Genomic DNA, 18049 nt, shown 5'->3' on the forward strand with positions numbered 1-18049 from the left:
TTCCGGTACGTGGATGACACTTTTGTAGTTTGGACATGGACAACATGAACTTCATGGATTTCTACGACACCTGAACAACATCCACGAGAATATTCAGTTCACCATGGAAGTGGAATCAGACGGAGTACTCCTATTGTTGGATGTTCGCATATACCAGAAGAGTGATGGCACTTTAGGACATGGAGCATTCAGGAAACCTACGCATACCAATTTATACTTAAATGCACTCAGCCACCACCATCCTTCTCAGAAGAAATCCGTTCTCTCCAGTCTTCTACACCGAACCATAGTTATTTCAGACATTAGCAATCTACCAGTGGAAATAGATCACCTACGTAGAACTCTGCAGCAAAATGACTACCACTGGAGGGACATTAACAAAGCCCTGAAACAGGCCACAGCAAAACGTAGCACAACAGAACTGGATAAACAAGAACCTATGATGAAAGCCTATACTGCGAGGACGTCTCTTATAAAATCTGCAGGATTATTCAGAAACATGATATCAAAACAATCCACAAACCACTCAACCTATTAAAAGCCAGCTAGGCCCAGTAAAAGACAACCAGAACACCAGGAATCTACAAGATCCCATGTGAATGCGGACAAACGTTCATAGGGCAGACTGGTTGCACTATAGACGACAGATTGAAAGAACACAAGAGACACCTCAAACTACATTACCCTGAGAAACCAGCCGTGGCTCAATACAGTATAGAAAATGAGCACAGGATCCTGTTCGATCAGACTGAGATTGTCAAGAAATCAAATCACTATTGGGAATGAGTAATTGAAATTAGATAAAAAAGAACAACTTCAATAGGGATGGTGGCCTGCAACTCAGTAAGGTATGGGCCTGAGCCTTGAACAGACTAAAGCCCTCACGAGAACCTACACAAAGGACTAGCACTTAGCTCAGCTGGCCGATCCAAGTTTGCCATCTGCCAACATCACAAGAGGAACCCCAGTATGGGCGGAGCTTATGAACACACAGAATTCCCAGCCCCGGATTGGTCCCACCACTAGCCATTTCCACATCATCTGGCCGAAAAAATTTATATACATATGAGAGACATTCAGACATCCGTATCATCAGTTTCCTGAAGATGGCTACAGAATCAGTAGCCGAAAGCTTGGAGTATTCCACAACTTTAACTCGGCTGATAGCCCATGAATCCATCATATTATCACCATACTTTTTCGGACACATGATTTTAATATCACCATTGACTTCAATTTCACTTTGGCATACTGCCACATAGCGGTATGTGGCTTTCCTTGGTCCATCAAACTTAACCAGAATATAGGTTCCTGGTTTAATATCTTCCTTCTTGGCTATAGGACTTTCTTGCTCACTTTCACTTTCTGAAGAGGATCCATACACCATCTAGTATAATTTGTTTCCTCTTTTGTTGGTTTTGTTATGATGAGCCTTTTCTGCAGATGTGGCATGTCTTGTTAACATGTAGCCTTTTGGTTTAGTGTCTTCAAAGTACAGAAAATGGATTTTGGAAATTCCTGAAAAAAAAACTCCAAGTTCATTAGTGTTCCTACCTTTAATGTCACCAGGTGTCATTTCTAAGACTTTTATAGTTGAAACTTTTTTGCAACACATGCAAAATGTTTAGCATTTAGTACGACATTTTCTCATCTTATGACAGAATTCCCACTTGCCGCTTAATTGAACTTCCAATTCTATTTAGAGGGCCTTTGCCATGGGATGTGGCAAAGTAATTCTACATAATTCTTACATTATGCCAGTTTCCAAGAATTGCCAGACTTGCTGTAATGAATTTGTTTTTAAATTGTGAACTTGGACCATCAGACCAAATGTACACATCTTCAATAGCTTCTCATATTTCTTCCAGAATTCTGTCAATATATGCTATTAGTTTCCTTGCCATGATCTAAATTGTCATGGGATGATGCTTTCCAGAACGCCAAAGAGATACTGTTAAACTAATCTGAGGCTGCACCCAATGAAAACTTTGAACTTCATCTTGTGCAATGCAAGTGTAGTTTTCAGAAAAGTTATTTCAAACATAGCCAGTTTTGGATTGAATTCAGGAATGCCTGAAGTTTCACGGCGATTTTAATATGATTTGGCTTGATTTCTCTTGATGAAACTGTGTTCCAGAAAATAAGGTGTCAAGTTTATTATATGCTGAGCAAGCTCATGTACTGATCCTTCTTCTATGGCTTTGCTTACTTTGCCTTCATTTTGTACCCATCATTCCACTTGGCTATTAATGGAGCATCATTTTTGTCAATAGAGTCATTTAGTTTTATTTGGATTGAAGAATTACATGTTTCACAGTATAAATACTCAACCAACAACTTTCTGTAGCATTTTCACAGATAACAGAGTCAAGAAAACTATTGTTATATGAAGGAATATCTGAAATTATCTTGTGAAAGGAATCCACTATAGATAGATTGTTCTCATAATATTTGCATAAGCAACACATACCCAGGATGTAACATAGCAAATTTACTTTTGCCAATTATCCCTCCATACTCTGAACAGAACAAAGCATGTGTCTCGTTGACTAAAGAACATAAATGCCGAATTTGCTTTTTCTCTTTAGTTCCATCAGAATGTCTCACTGTGACAACATCCTTAATTCCTGGAGCTTCTGCTGACATCGTCTCTTTCATAGAAATGTACAACTTTTTTTAATTGTCTCTTCACTTGTATCATTCTGATGGTTAGGCCTAGTTGATACTCTTGGTTTCTTTGCAGATTCACAAATAGATTCAAAAAGTCTCATTACAACAACTTTCTTTTTGCGGGGAGATTTTGGTAGTTTTTTAACATGGGCAACAGCTCTACCCAAAGAAGCAGCAGTTTTATAAGCAGGACTATTACTTGTAGGCAGCATTTGCTCTCCTTTTTTTTTTTTTTTTTTTGGTCTATGCTTTGCCACTTTAATGTGGTTTCTTTCTCTGATTTTTTATATTTCAGCTTCTCTGTGATGTACTGTAAGGTTTTTAATGCTTACTTCCTCTTCTCATAGCTTCTTTCTTCTGTTTGTTTATGGGCTACTTTACTCATATACTCCTCATATTTTTCTTCATCCTTTAATTTCTGCCATTGCCTCCTCATTTCCTCTGCTGGTGTCAATGGCATCTTGATCACTATAAATGATATAAAAACTTACTGAATAACCTCAAATACACATTTTAACACCGAAAATTGTTAGTACAGTTAACAATTTTTCACCTAATTGAATATAGGCTAATATTATATGGCATAAATCAACATTATTCTCTATGAATGGTAAATTATGTCTGGTAACTCAGGTTACATATTTCATTTGTAAGTTTCAGGCATTTGATTTTAGATTAAGTCTCTTCCTTATATAAGTCAATACGTTATTATATAATAATATTAAATAAATCATAACATGAACCAATCCCATTTATTAAACTTAAGGCACAAAAAAAAAACATGTTTTAGTAACTCAGGTTACACATATAACTTAACTAGGCCTACTATTTAAAAAGGTCTTAATTTTGAATGGCCTGAACAATATTCACAGATCGTTTATGTCTTTTCAGATACAGATAAAGTTAAAGAATGTAATGACAGAAAAGTTTAGTATCTTATCTCTCATAAACAATAAAATTAGGCCTACTTATCTTTTATAGCCTATATCCAAATTTGTAAACATTAGGTTTGTCAATTGCACACATAGACAAGCAGGAACAGTTACGGTACAACAAAAGAATGATGTCTTAATTATAAAAAGTTTGTTCCAGCAAGCAATTCAGAATGCATTTCAAACTAATATTGAACCTCTTTCAACACATGCGCCAGTTGAGTATGGTGTCAAAACTAGTTCCAGATTTTACGTTGTTTGAACGTTTCTTGAACTCTTCTTTCATGGCCTTCTTCTCATATAAAAATTTTATTCATCTTCCAAACTTAATTTTTCGTAAAACAGGTCTATATCGGTATCATCTTCCAAATCACTCATGATGGACCACCTTTTTTTTTTATTTTAGCCTGCCTAGTCTCGAAGCATTTTAATCATAACTTCAGATTAAACCATCTGCGCATGCATCAGCAGTTCAGGACTCCCAGTTCCTGCTCTAAGCAAGAACCAATCCCACTCATTCTGAACGAGTTCTGAAGTTGGAATGGATAACTGGGAGTTCAGTATCGGTTCGGAATCAGTTCTAGTCTTGTTGGAACACACATTGAGCTACTGCACATGGGCAGGCAGTTTAGAATCGATTCTGAACCATGCTGAAACAAATCTAAAATAAAATATTGCAAACATATTTTAACATTTATTACCAACCTTACCAGATCAAAATTTATCAAATTAGCCTATTAAATTTAATTACTTTATTATAGTGTCACTATTTTCATGGAATGACTCAACTGCCTCATAATATTTGTGCATGTATTTATCATGAAAATATCAAATAGGTAGGCTACTTAACTTAATTCTTTTTTTTTTTTTAATTTTGACTAATTTTCCATCCTTCCCCAAAGAAATTCTTTCCAAAGTTTCTTGTGACATACATAGTACAGCATGGATGGGAAATATTTGTGAAAAATGCAAAAATATAGGCTACCTCATACTGTATATGATGCATTCAATGCAGAAACATCAATAAAAATACTTACTGGACATAATGATGAATATGGTAAACTAAAATTGATAGAGTTAAATGATTCAACTCCTGAGTCATGTTCCTCAAAACAATTTCAGGTAATCAAGGAAAGGTGTTCAAGCTGAATGCAGAAGACATTTCACAAGTTAGTTTTGATCAAAGAAAAGCCATAGTACTTCCAGAGCCAGCACTGATGGTGAAAGGCAACAGAATGTAGGAAAGAAGAGTTCTTACATCAGAGACTCGACCCACTTCATAGAAAAAATCAAGATGTTGAGAATGCGGCCTGAAGATTTACTTGTAAGCTTTGACGTGGTGTCATTGTTTACTAAAGTACCGGTCAAGGACACACTGGAGCTGCTACACACGTTCTACCCGCAAGATGTAGTGGACCTGTTTCACCAGGTTCTGACCACAACTTATTTCCAATGGAATTATGAATTCTATGAACAGCTGGATGGAGAAGCCATGGGGAGCCCGCTAAGTCCAATGATAGCTAACTTCTATATGGAGTTTCTTGAAGAGTCGATCCTCGAAGCCGCGACACTTAAGCCTTCATGCTGGTTTAGATACGTCGATGATACGTTCGTAATCTGGCCCCATGGTGAACGATCATTGATGGATTTCCTGAGTCAGTTGAATAGCTTCCATACGCAAGTACAATTTACTATGGAAACAGAAAAGGACGGCAGGTTACCCTTCCTGGACGTTATGGTACAAAGGAGGACAGATGGCACCCTAGGTCATGACGTCTACAGGAAGCCGACCCACACAGACAGATATCTGCATAAGACCTCGAATCATCATCCCGGCCAGAAACGGGCCATGATGAAAACCCTGATCAACAGGGCCAGGCGGGTAGCAGAGCCACAACACATCCAACAGGAGCTGAGCCATGTATAGACAGCACTCATGGCCAATGGCTACTCAAGGCCAGAGATAAAGAGAGCCATGTGCCCCAGAGTAACACCATCGATGCGGTCACAGAACGAGTGACTAAGAAAGGCACGGTCTTCCTACCCTACTTAAGGAATGTGACAGACCGTATCAGCAGGGTGCTGAAGCATCATGAAGTGGAAACGACCTTCCTGCCGACCAAGCAAATCCGGAACATGCTGAGATCATCCAAGGACAAACGAGATAAGCTGCTGTCCGCCGGAGTTTACAGGATTCCGTGTTCGTGTGGGAAGGTCTACATCGGTACTACACAGAGGAGCGTCAGGACGAGACTGACAGAACATAATAGGAATTGCTGCCTAGGACAGATCGACAAATCGGCAGTGGCAGCACATGCCTATCAAGAGGGCGATCACAACATAAGATTCAAGGACACGGACATCTTGAGCACGACGACGCACTTCTTCCCCCGTCTACATAGAGAAGCGATCGAAATATATAAACATAACAACTTTAATCGCAAGGAAGAAGGCGTAAAGCTAAACAAGTGTTGGTACCCGGTCCTAAACAGAACAGATAAGAAGCCACTACAACAAAAGGACGGAACCAAGAACGGGAGCAGTGAACAAAGCGGCGCGGACCGCAGCGACAACAGGCCTCGGCCCGCGAGCCGCACTATAAATACGCCCGCACAACCAGCCACAGGATCAGTTGCCTCAGGTACGCCGAGAAGAGTCTTGCGACCTCGGATACCACTCCACTGAAGATGTCTGCCGCAGTTGCAGACGAAACGTCTGGTATAAAACCAACCAATAGACCACGGCCTCTCAGCCTGGAAAATGAATCTACATCTATAGAATGTAGTCTATTATAAGTTTTAGAAAGCTATAGATATAGGGAAACATAATGTTCTCTATACAGTGAAATCCATGCGTTCCGTTCTTAATAGGTTACACCAGTTACAAAAAGGTGTCACACTGGTTACACGCAATAGTATTATTTTTTTTTACCTTTATAGTCCTAATTATTTATCATTTTTGTATTTTTGAGAGTTTTTGCGAATATCTTGTCTATATTGTAAATTATTTTCATTTGTTAAAGATTTGACACATCACAGAGTTTTACAAATGAATTAAGTTGGCCTAAGATAAGTCAAATGTTGTTCGTATAAGTTCTTATACTGTCACACCAATTACAGCACTTTAAGGAAATAAGTTATATTTCTTTTATCACTCAATTTTCTAAATTTATTTTCTTGTAGTTGCAGCTTGAGACGTAGGCCGAAGTTATATTTTAATGACACTTTATTTAGTTTTTCACTTCCTTGGGAACTATAAATTTTACTTCTTTGTGTTCAAATATCACACCTGTTACAATAGACGACCCTTTTACCTTACATAATGCTGGATTTTGGTTATGTTTCTTAATGTCCTCAGGAACACTACTGAACATTTTTATCGCCATGTAACTTGCTCCCCTTTGATAGCATGATAAATCTGATGATGGTGTATGAAAATCAGATGAAAGTTACTTATGAACCAGCCACTAGAGAAAATTGTTAAAATACCTCGGAAATGCTTAGGATTTATAGTATGGAGCAGTGGAAATTGGATGTGGTCACTGGGAGAGCTATATACCCACCCAGGCTGCTCTTACTTAATACATATCTTACTTAGGCTACCATACGAAATTCGTAATGTGTGTGAATGAAAACATTTCCTGAATATGACGTAATTAATTTGTGAGAGATTAACGGAGTTTTCAGTGTCGCCAACACCTCTCACATAATACTACACACCTAACCAAACCTAACCTAACCTGTCACATAGGTTCACTTGACAATAGCCTATGTGTCAGAGGAAGAACAATTAGGCCTATTTGTATGCATCTGAAGTCTGACTAGTGTAATATGTAGCTAGTCAGCAATGTATGCAATGGAGGGGGGAAGGAACTGGTCACCCTACTCCATTATCTCCTGGCCTAGTTGCTTCATAAATGGTGCCTTCTTGGTATCACCACACCACAGTCTAGTATATACAGTCACGAAGTTTGAGTTGTGAGAGTGCTAGGAACAACAGACTGTACCGGTACTATTTTGCATTGTCTGTAATGAGGCGATGTTAGCGATCCTAGTGGTTAGCAACTATCTAGAGATGCATATTTACTACGTATTAAGCTTCGTGACTGTATATACTAGACTGTGGTATCACTCGTGAGGTTCAGATCTGTCTTCGGGCAGTTGACTAAACAACAAACATAATACATCTAACCTAACCTAACCTAACACATAAATACTACACCCCTGTAGTAACATTCCTCACATTTAGTATTGTTTTCCTTGCAAATGTTGCTCTTCTTGGTCTACACGATTCTCTAGGCTTTGCTCCAACTATTATTCTAATTGCTCTTTTTTTGTAATGAGAATATATTTTTAATATCTGCTGAGTTTCCCCAAAATATTATTCGGTTAAACTACCTCAACGCTCGTCTTTCCCCATGTTCTTTACTCCATGCTGTAAAGCAACTATAAGAACATTATGGAACCACTATATCTACCATTTATCTATCTATAAACCTGAGACGAAGGTTCGGTCACCTGGTTGATTTGACATGGAATGACCCTCCTGTCACTTAGCGATCTCCTCATATTCACTTTAAAACCTTATTCCTAGGCCTCTTTGTTACTTACCTATCCCCTCATCTAACCTAACTTTTAACTCGCAATATTTATGGAAACACATGACGGCAGAGGGTGAAACAAAAGTGCAACACAATCTCCACATCAGTAGCTGACACTAATAGAGCCTAAGTACCAATACGGTAAACCTATGGTGCCGTTAAAGTAAATAATTACGGCTATAAATACAAAAGATTGATTGCTTACCGCATTATAAATAATACCATTGCGCAGAAACATATTAACACTGCTAACACAGAAAATATGTTTGACAGTTCTGCAACCGACACTAACATAGCTGTCATTGCCACCATCATTATGGTAAATCAAGTTGAAATTTGGCAGACAGTGACGTCCGCAACACGAAAACAAACACAGTTTAACACCATAAACACAGACAACACCACCACACGCGTTTTATAATAGCCATCTCAAAGCCGAATGACAAATGTGAAAGTGCCTTCAACTTAATAACACAGACTGTTCTACACGATTGTATGTCTTCCATCTTTCGATGTTCGATATAATCGACTAATGAATGTTCTGAACATAGTTATGGTTCTGAAACACGGAAGAAACAATTAATCGATTGTTGGATTGAGTTTATGAAGCGTGAGATAAGGCAATGTATTGTTGTATACAGAGTATAGTTTAGCGACATATTTATATATCTTTATTATTTATATCGTTTTTAAAAAATTATAATTCTCCAAGTTTGACACTTTCTGACTTCTGTGGACAAATTATGAGATCATCTTCCTTTCGAAACTCAGAGTCCGTGTCGAAACTAGGCCTTTTGTGACATCTAGCGGAGAATTCTGTAATGTCAATGTCGTTCTCTCTTTCCGTGTTGCTTTTGATTTTGTTTTGTATACCAACTATAAATTTTATGGTGGTTTTCCATCACCGAGTTTGGATAAGCAGAGCTAATACAGCCATGGCAGAAGAAGCTAAATTAACGTCTGTAGAATTTGAAGTATATGGATTAGTCCAAGGTAAATAGCTTTGGATGTAATTAACAGCATAGGATCTAATATCTAGGATTCCCAGGAACTACAATAATAAAAATCTTCGCACAATGTGTAGACTTCATTATATATTGGGATAATATTATGTTTGCCATATAGTTCATAGGTATATCAGTACGATTTTAAATATGCCTATTGTATTAGATCACATGTGAGTAAAAATGTATTTCTTCAGAAGAACTAGCCTACCTACACAAGGTTGGTTGGTGTAGGTTATTTATAGCCGTCCTATTTAGTAATGAAGTCGAATTTTAATGTCTGTGTTAACACAGTTTCAAAAAAAATCGATGGCAAATATAGTAATATCACCCGGAACTAATAACATTTAAATGCTGCTAATACACATAATCCAAAACTTTCATAGTTAACGCAAGTAAAAAAAGAACTTTGAGAACCTTTCACAGCTGCAGGAAAGGTTAGTTACTTTAGGGTTTTAGTATATTATTTTGCATACAAGAGAAAGACAGAAAATAGGAAAGATTGGAGAAATTCTCTGAAAGCTGGGTTTGCAGTGAAAGACCTGTCCTTGGGTAGAACACTATGGTTTAAGTTTAGTGTAAAAGTGGTCTAGTGCAACAATGTCTCCTAGCAAATTACCATTTACCAGAATTACTTACACTGCTTGAAAGGAGGCACATCACACGTCCCGTCTCAAACTTACTATCGGTATTATTATTATGATGTACCTCTAATGTTCTTCATTACAAGAAAAATATGTTCAGTATTCAACCTTTCTTTACTCATGATCATTCTCAAACAAAAGCTAACAATGTCAACAATTAACAAAAGAATGTTCAAACCGAGAAAGGAAACATCCTTACATAACACTTCTTCCACTTAAAAAATAGAATATAATCAGCTATTATATTTCACGTGTAATATAATTATACGAAGAAATATTACATTTCTTCAATGAGCCTTTTCGGAGGCTTAATCTCCTGACGGGCTCTAATACCATCAAGCACTCTACTACTTATTACTGTTACAATCAATGTTAACATTATGTTCTATTGGCAACTCAATATTATTATCACCTGAACAATCTATTTTATCTGCCTCTGTAATCTCTAATGATTCCTTGTTTTCATCCTCACTTCCCCTTCGATCAAAAATTGAATTTCCCCATGCAACAGGAACATTGGACCTTTTACTAAGCTAATTCACATGTCGAATCCATCTGCTCTGCAAAGAAGGTATAGCCACCCTGATCGATGAGGGCCTAAAACTTGTTTTATTATTCCTTCCTTTTTTCGGTAGTCTGTGACCCATACTTTCTCCTCTACTTGCCAAGGTCTATTTATCCCACCATATTTCTGAATCTGTTTCTCTTGAGCCTGTTGAACTTTGTTACTATTTATTTTGTAGTTGGCCTGAGTAAATCCAATCTACATTCTAATGTGTTTCCCGAGAAGCGACTCAGCAGGGGAAATGTCAGTTGTACAGTGTTTTGTGTTCCTATAGTCAGTCAGAAATCTTTGTAATGCTAATTCAATTAATCCCTGATCACCAGCCCTGCCTAATGCTTTAAGTATAGCCTTCTTGATTGTGCAGACCGAATTTTCAGCCGCCCCATTAGTTGCAGCGTGATATGGAGCCCCTGACTTAAATTCTATACCATTATGTATTAAGAAATTCAGAAAGTTCTCGGATTTAAATTATGAATAATTATCCGATACCAGTGTCTCCAGAAGTCCAAAACGAGCAAACACTTGTCGTAAATAAGTGATTGAAATATCACAGGTCACACTTTTAGTAACAAAAGCTTCCACTCACTTTGAATGGCTATCAAGAATAACAAAAATATAATGATTCAATATAGGGCCTAAATAGTCTATGTGTAACCTGGACCAGGGTTTTTGTGTATATTCCCAAGGTATCATACTATGTTTTGGAGGGTTGTCTCTATTCTCTGCACATTCTTTACAACTACTTACAAGTGACTCAATGTCTTGATCCATATGTGGCCACCATACATAAGAGCGTGCAAGCGATTTAACTGTAACTATCTCCATATGAGAGGCATGCAATTCTTGCAATACTCTTGTTCTTAATCCCCAGGAGTAACAACTCGGATATCCCCATAACAAAATATCCCTAACTACGTATAGCTCTTCTTTATGCCTACGGAATGGAACAAAGTTAACTTCTCATTTAGCTTTTCTGGGCACCCAAACTCGGTAAAGTTTATTACTTGCATTATTGTTAAGTCTTTTCTTGTATAAGCAAGAATTTCCTTGTACTTAAGAGGCAAATCAGAATTAGAGTAGAAAATATAATTAAGAGCTAGTTCTTCCTGTTCATTGTTATTACTAGATACTTCAGGAAGTGGGGCTCATGACAGCCAGTCAGCTACATTTTTATTAGATGAAACATATTCTATCTCAGATTGATAATTGGCCAAATACAAGGCCCATCACTGTAGTCTATTTGCAACACAAGCTGGAATCCACGTTTTGGACCAAATAATATAGTCTGAAGAGGTTTATGATCAGAAATTAAAGTCCACTCCCTACCAAACAAATAAGCATGAAATTTCGTTACGCCAAAAATGATGGCTGAGCTTTCTTTTTGCACCATTGAATAAGCTTCTTCGGATTTCGACAACGTTCTACTTGCATAACCTATAGGCTTTTCCACATTATTTTTTTCTGGAGTAACACTGCCCCCAACCCATGACTAGAAGCATCAACTGCTAATCTAAGAGGACATTCCGGATCATAATGAGCTAAGGATCTAGATGAACAGGCTAATTTTTTTATCCCAATAAATGCTCTTTCACATTCAATACTCCATTTCCAAGGATTATTCGTTTTCAAAAGTTTATACAAGGGGTTCAATGTCTCTGTCACCTTAGGTAAAAATTTTTATACGTATGTAACATAACCTAAGAAAGACTGCAATTCTTGAACACAAGTTGGTCTAGGGGCATCCCGTACTGCTTTAATTTTTTCATCTGTAGTATGAATGCCATTAGCATCAATCTTAAACCCAAGGAAATTTAAAGATTCCCTACCGATTTCACATTTCCTTTCAGAAACAGTCAATCCTGCTTCTTGTAATCGACGCAGCACATCAGTTAGACGACATTCTAATTCCTGTAAATCTTTACCTCCAATTATAAAATCATCCAACAGGGCTGGTGTCCCCTCAACACCTTCCAATAACATATAAATTTCTTTTTGAAACTTAGCAGGCCCTGAAGCCACTCCAAAAGGTAAGCAAGTATATTGTAATAAACCCTTATGAGTTGTAATAGTAACCAGTTCCCGTGACTTTTCATCTAACTCCATTTGTTGGTAAGCATTAGAAAGATCTAACCTAGCAAAGATTTTACACCCTTGCACTTTTTGAAATATATACTCAGGTGTGGGTGAAGGATGTTGGTCAACTTTTAGAAGGGGGTTTAACGTTAGTTTAAAATCACCACAAATTCGAATACCATCCCCTTTTTTTAATACTGGCACAATAGGAGATCCAAATGGACTATAGTCCACTGGAACTAGAATACCTTCATTAGTTAATCTATTTAATTTGCTTCTACACCTTCTCTTGAAGCAATAGGCACATTTCTGGCCCGAATAAATTTCGGCGAGCACTTTCTTTTAATTCTAATGATAACTTTTCCTTCTTACAACAGCCTAATTTATCTGAAAAAACAGAGGGAAATTAGCTTTCATCCTTCTAGCCAAAGCTGAATTTTCTGAACTCCAAAAACAATCATTATTCGGTTTAGATATTTTAAAGCCTATATGATTAAACCATTGGTGCCCCAACAAAGGGGGGCCATTTGAATCTACAACATACAATAGAAGAACTCCATAACATGTCTCATTATACTTCACATTAAAATTAATCATTCCAAGTGGTTTAGCTTGAGTCTTAAAGTAGGTTAGAAAAGTTTTATCGGTGTTCAGCAAATTACAATTAGAAAATTGATTTTGAAATGTTGAAAATGGTAATATGGTCGAGGCACAACCAGTATCTATTTCAAACTTGACCAGTACGTCATCTAAAACTAACACTGAAGTGAAAGGAGGTGACCTTGAAATTGTTGAATCCACATGAAACAAAGTTTCTTCATCAGACTCTACAGAACTAATAAAATTACTCTCAACATATTTAGTCACATTTTCCACTAAACACTTTTGTTCTTCTTTGCATACTTTTTTAAATGACCAACCAGTCCACACTTGTCACATTTTAGATTTCTGAAGCGGCAAAATGCAGCACTATGTCCATATACACCACAGACGAGACATGTTCTTGAGTTTCTCTTCTTTTCCTTTACTTCTTCTGTACATAACCAGTATGTTCCTCTTTCACTTGTATTAATGTCTTTGATGTTGATAAATCATACAGGAAAGCCGCAGACTCTTTAGCGGAGGCGATAGATAGAGCCTTCTCTAAAGAAAGTCTGTCTGTCTGTCTGTCTGTCTGTCTGTCTGTCCTTAACTGGTCCTTTATTTAAACCAATGATGAACTGATCTAAAATTCTGTCTTCCAAATCATTATTATACTTGCAAGGTGAGACTAGTGAACGCAAGCAAGCCAGCCAGTCTGATAAGGATTCCCCCTCTTCCTGACTAGCAAAATGAAATTTAAGTTGAAAAGACATTGTAGATAGTTTTGGCAAGAAATGTCTGTCAAGATGTATTAACAATGTACTAAAAGATACATTCTCTGGCTCCTCTGGTACGCATAAATTACTAATAAGTTTGTAGCCATCTTCGTCCAAACTATTTAAAAACAAAACTTTTTTTTTGTTTTTCTTCCTCTATTTTGTTAGCAAGAAAGAAATTTGTAACTCTTCTTTTATGAACTGACCAATCATGCTTCCCTGGGTTGAATTCATGCATTTTTCCAACATACCTTCCTTCTGCCATGTTGTTTCTTTTCCACGTATATCTGAATCTTCTAGTAATTAAGTATATTATATATACTTACTTACTTACAAATGGCTTTTAAGGAACCCGAAGGTTCATTGCCGCCCTCACATAAGCCCGCCAGCGGTCCCTATCCTGTGCAAGATTAATCCAGTCTCTATCATCATACCCCACCTCCCTCAAATCCATTTTAATATTATCCTCCCATCTACGTCTCGGCCTCCCTAAAGTTCTTTTTCCCTCCGGTCTCCCAACTAACACTCTATATGCATTTCTGGATCCGCCCATACGTGCTACATGCCCTGCCCATCTCAAACGTCTGCATTTAATGTTCCTAATTATGTCAGGTGAAGAATACAATGCGTGCAGTTCTGTGTTGTGTAACTTTCTCCATTCTCCTGTAACTTCATCCCGCTTAGCCCCAAATATTTTCCCTAGCACCTTATTTTCAAACACCCTGAACCTATGTTCCTCTCTCAGAGTGAGAGTCCAAGTTTCACAACCATACAGAAGAACCGATAATATAACTGTTTTATAAATTCTAACTTTCAGATTTTTGGACAGCAGACTGGATGATAAGAGCTTCTCAACCGAATAATAACACGCATTTCCCATATTTATTCTGCGTTTAATTTCCTCCCGAGTGTCATTTATATTTGTTACTGTTGCTCCAAGATATTTGAATTTTTCCACCTCTTCGAAGGATAAATCTCCAATTTTTATATTTCCATTTCGTACAATATTCTGGTCACGAGACATAATCATATACTTTGTCTTTTCGGGATTTACTTCCAAACCGATCACTCTACTTGCTTCAAGTAAAATTTCCGTGTTTTCCCTAATCGTTTGTGTATTTTCTCCTAACATATTCACGTCATCCGCATAGACAAGAAGCTGATGTAACCCGTTCAATTCCAAACCCTGCCTGTTATCCTGAACTTTCCTAATGGCATATTCTAGAGCGAAGTTAAAAAGTAAAGGTGATAGTGCATCTCCCTGCTTTAGCCCGCAGTGAATTGGAAAAGCATCAGATAGAAACTGACCTATATGGCCTCTGCTGTATGTTTCACTGAGACACATTTTAATTAATCGAACTAGTTTCTTGGGAATACCAAATTCAATAAGAATATCATATAATACTTCCCTCTTAACCAAGTCATAAGCCTTTTTGAAATCTATGAATAACTGATGTACTGTACCCTTATACTCCCATTTTTTCTCCATTATCTGTCGAATACAAAAAATCTGATCAATAGTCGATCTATTACGCCGAAAACCGCACTGATGATCCCCAATAATTTCATCTACGTACAGAGTTAATCTTCTCAAAAGAATATTGGACAAAATTTTGTACGACGTCAACAAAAGTGATATTCCTCGAAAGTTACCACAGTTGGTTTTGTCCCCCTTTTTAAAAATAGGTACAATTATGGACTCCTTCCATTGTTCTGGTACAATTTCCTTTTCCCAAATAGCAAGTACAAGTTTATAAATTTCGCTATATAATGCACTCCCACCCTCTTGTATTAATTCTGCTGGAATTTGATCGATACCTGGAGACTTGTACTTTTTCAGATTTTCTATCGCAATTTCGACTTCTGAAAGTGTGGGTTCGGGTATAAATGGCTCAGCAGTTTGTATTTCAATTTCGTCCTGATCATTTCTATTTGGCCTATATACATTTAGTAGTTGCACAAAATAGTTTTTCCATCTGTTTAGGATTGATGGAGAGTCTGCAAGCAAGTCACCATTCTCATCCTTGATCACGTTTACCCTTGGCTGATATCCGTTCTTAAATTCCTTTATACCCTTATATAAATCTCGAATGTTTTTATTCTTATTATTTGTTTCTACCTCATTCAGTTTTTCCTTCAAGTAACCTCTCTTTTTATTCCTAAGTGTACGACTTGCTTCCCGTCTTTCATTGAAATAATTATCTCTCTACTCCTCAACTGGATCCTGTAAGAATTTCAATTTTGCCTGTTTCCTTCTTTCTACTACCATGCAACAATCTTCATCAAACCACGGTTTCTTTTTCTTAGTTTCATAATAACCTATGCTCTGTTCAGCTGCAATTTTGATATTGTCTCGGATATTTTCCCACATGCTATTAACATCTAACGCTTTGTCAACTTCGTCGGAACTTGCTAATACGGCAAACCTATTTTAAATTTCGACCTGATAATGTTGCTTAGTTTCCTCGTCCTTTAATTTCAAAATATTGAATTTAGTAATATTAACTTGTTGCTCTACTCGCTTGGCTACTGATAATCTTTCTCTTAATTCTCCAATCACCAAATAATGGTCAGAATTACAGTCTGCACCCCTGAAAGTATATTATATATATCTTCTAATATGTAGTTTTCCTCATCACCAATGTAATGTTCTCCATTACAAGAAAAATATGTTCAGTATTCAATCTTTCTTTATTCATGATCATTCTCAAACAAAAGCTAACAATGTCACCAATTAACAAAAGAATGTTCAAACCGAGAAAGGAAACATCCTTACATAACAGTACCACAGTATAAAGAAGATACAGTAAGGTCAACTAGCCCATTTCGTGGGAACAAATTCTGAGTGTGCATGTCACGAAACCGGGTGTATTGTCTAGAACCTCCACCAGATGGTTCTCCATCTACTACAGGCTGGCATAATTTAATATTAACTGAAAAGATTTATTACTCAGCTTTTAACAATTTGAAAGACATGAAGCAAAGGAATGGCAACATAATCATAATAATAATTACTTCCGTATGTAAACATCATGAAAATATTCACTAATTGACGCTAATTTTAAAGTCACTGATAGATGCTTATGTTGGTAACGTAATATTGAATCATTAGCTACATAGATCATGACATTCGTTTCGTTGAAGTTACGTCAACAATGGATATAATAAAATTTTGTTGACTAGCTAATAACATTATATTAGTGATGGATATTATTTCATACCAGTAACGTTATACTTAGGACTACATGATTATTCCTATTATTGACAGTAATATTTTGTACATTGATATAGATTTTGGTTTCCAAATTGGAATTAACATACACATGAAAATTTCTAACTGTATCGGTTGAATAGAATGTCTCTAAATAAGTGAAAGAAAACATAACCTCGGCTGCATCCGATTACATTGGTGTACAGCTAGCTCTTGGATCTAGCTATGTAAGAGCAATTGAAAAGGTACAAAAATTCATATGAGCAATGACCCTTGCCTGTGTAGTAACATGCCGTAGTTTGAACTCCGTGAATGCATTATTTCCTGGGTTCGAGGCTTGTATAGAGATAAGTAATTAGTACACGTATGGAGTTAAAAAATGTCAAAATTTACATACATAATGATTTTTTCCCACAGTAATAAGCCAATTTTGCAAGGGAATTATTTTCTGAGTTCGACCATTACACAATTATAAGACGTAATTAGGGTTTGGTGTAGGCTCTTGTGTCTAGCAATGGAGTTAAGAATTTGTATTACTGACTACAAAAAATTCTTTACGAGAATGGAAGAAGGTAAGAATTTGTTAATTCAAATGTGTTGTTACTGCAATATATATTTTTTTTAGGAAAATGGAAGAAGGTAAGAATATTGTAATTCAAACATTGCCTAATACAGTAAAGGAAAAGTGAAAGAAGTTACCGGGATTTAACTGTTGCCAGTTAAGCATTGTCCACCAAGTGGAGCAGTCCATAATGATTTAAGGATTACGTAGTTAAGTTATGTGATAAAAGTTGCAGTAGATAATTATTAGGCCCTCTTTGTACACTTAGGTAGTTAGGCCTACAATTAGTAGCCTAGATCATATATGTAGAGTGAATATACATTTTTAATTATAACAGGTTACCTCAAATTCTTGTTTATTTGTTAAATGTTTCCCTGATATATGTATTTTACAACATATTGTGGTTCAAGACGAAATGCAATGGATATGA

General features: G+C 36.7%; 2 protein-coding genes across 5 annotated transcripts in view; one reads left to right on the forward strand and one right to left on the reverse strand.

Annotated features, from left to right (window-relative positions):
* The window catches only part of LOC138705062 (cell growth regulator with RING finger domain protein 1-like), a 417737-nt gene that overhangs the window by 318865 nt on the left and 80823 nt on the right, over positions 1–18049 (reverse strand). For 2 of the 3 annotated variants that reach the window (XM_069833652.1, XM_069833651.1), the window contains exon 1: positions 8408–8806. The exons of the other annotated variant lie outside the window; for it this stretch is intronic. In XM_069833652.1, the coding sequence (XP_069689753.1) occupies positions 8408–8517 (110 nt within the window). In that variant the 5' untranslated portion in view covers positions 8518–8806. Of the gene's footprint in view, positions 1–8407; positions 8807–18049 lie in introns of those variants that run through there. 3 annotated transcript variants of the gene reach the window in all.
* Positions 8875–18049, forward strand: part of LOC138705063 (acylphosphatase-1-like) — a 54362-nt gene continuing 45187 nt past the window's right edge. For both annotated transcript variants that reach the window (XM_069833656.1, XM_069833655.1), the window contains exon 1: positions 8875–9195. In XM_069833656.1, coding sequence (XP_069689757.1) covers positions 9024–9195 — 172 coding nt within the window. In that variant the 5' untranslated portion in view covers positions 8875–9023. The remainder of the gene's footprint in view (positions 9196–18049) is intronic.

Source organism: Periplaneta americana, chromosome 8 (genome assembly GCF_040183065.1).
Source record: "Periplaneta americana isolate PAMFEO1 chromosome 8, P.americana_PAMFEO1_priV1, whole genome shotgun sequence".
NCBI lineage: Eukaryota > Metazoa > Arthropoda > Insecta > Blattodea > Blattidae > Periplaneta > Periplaneta americana.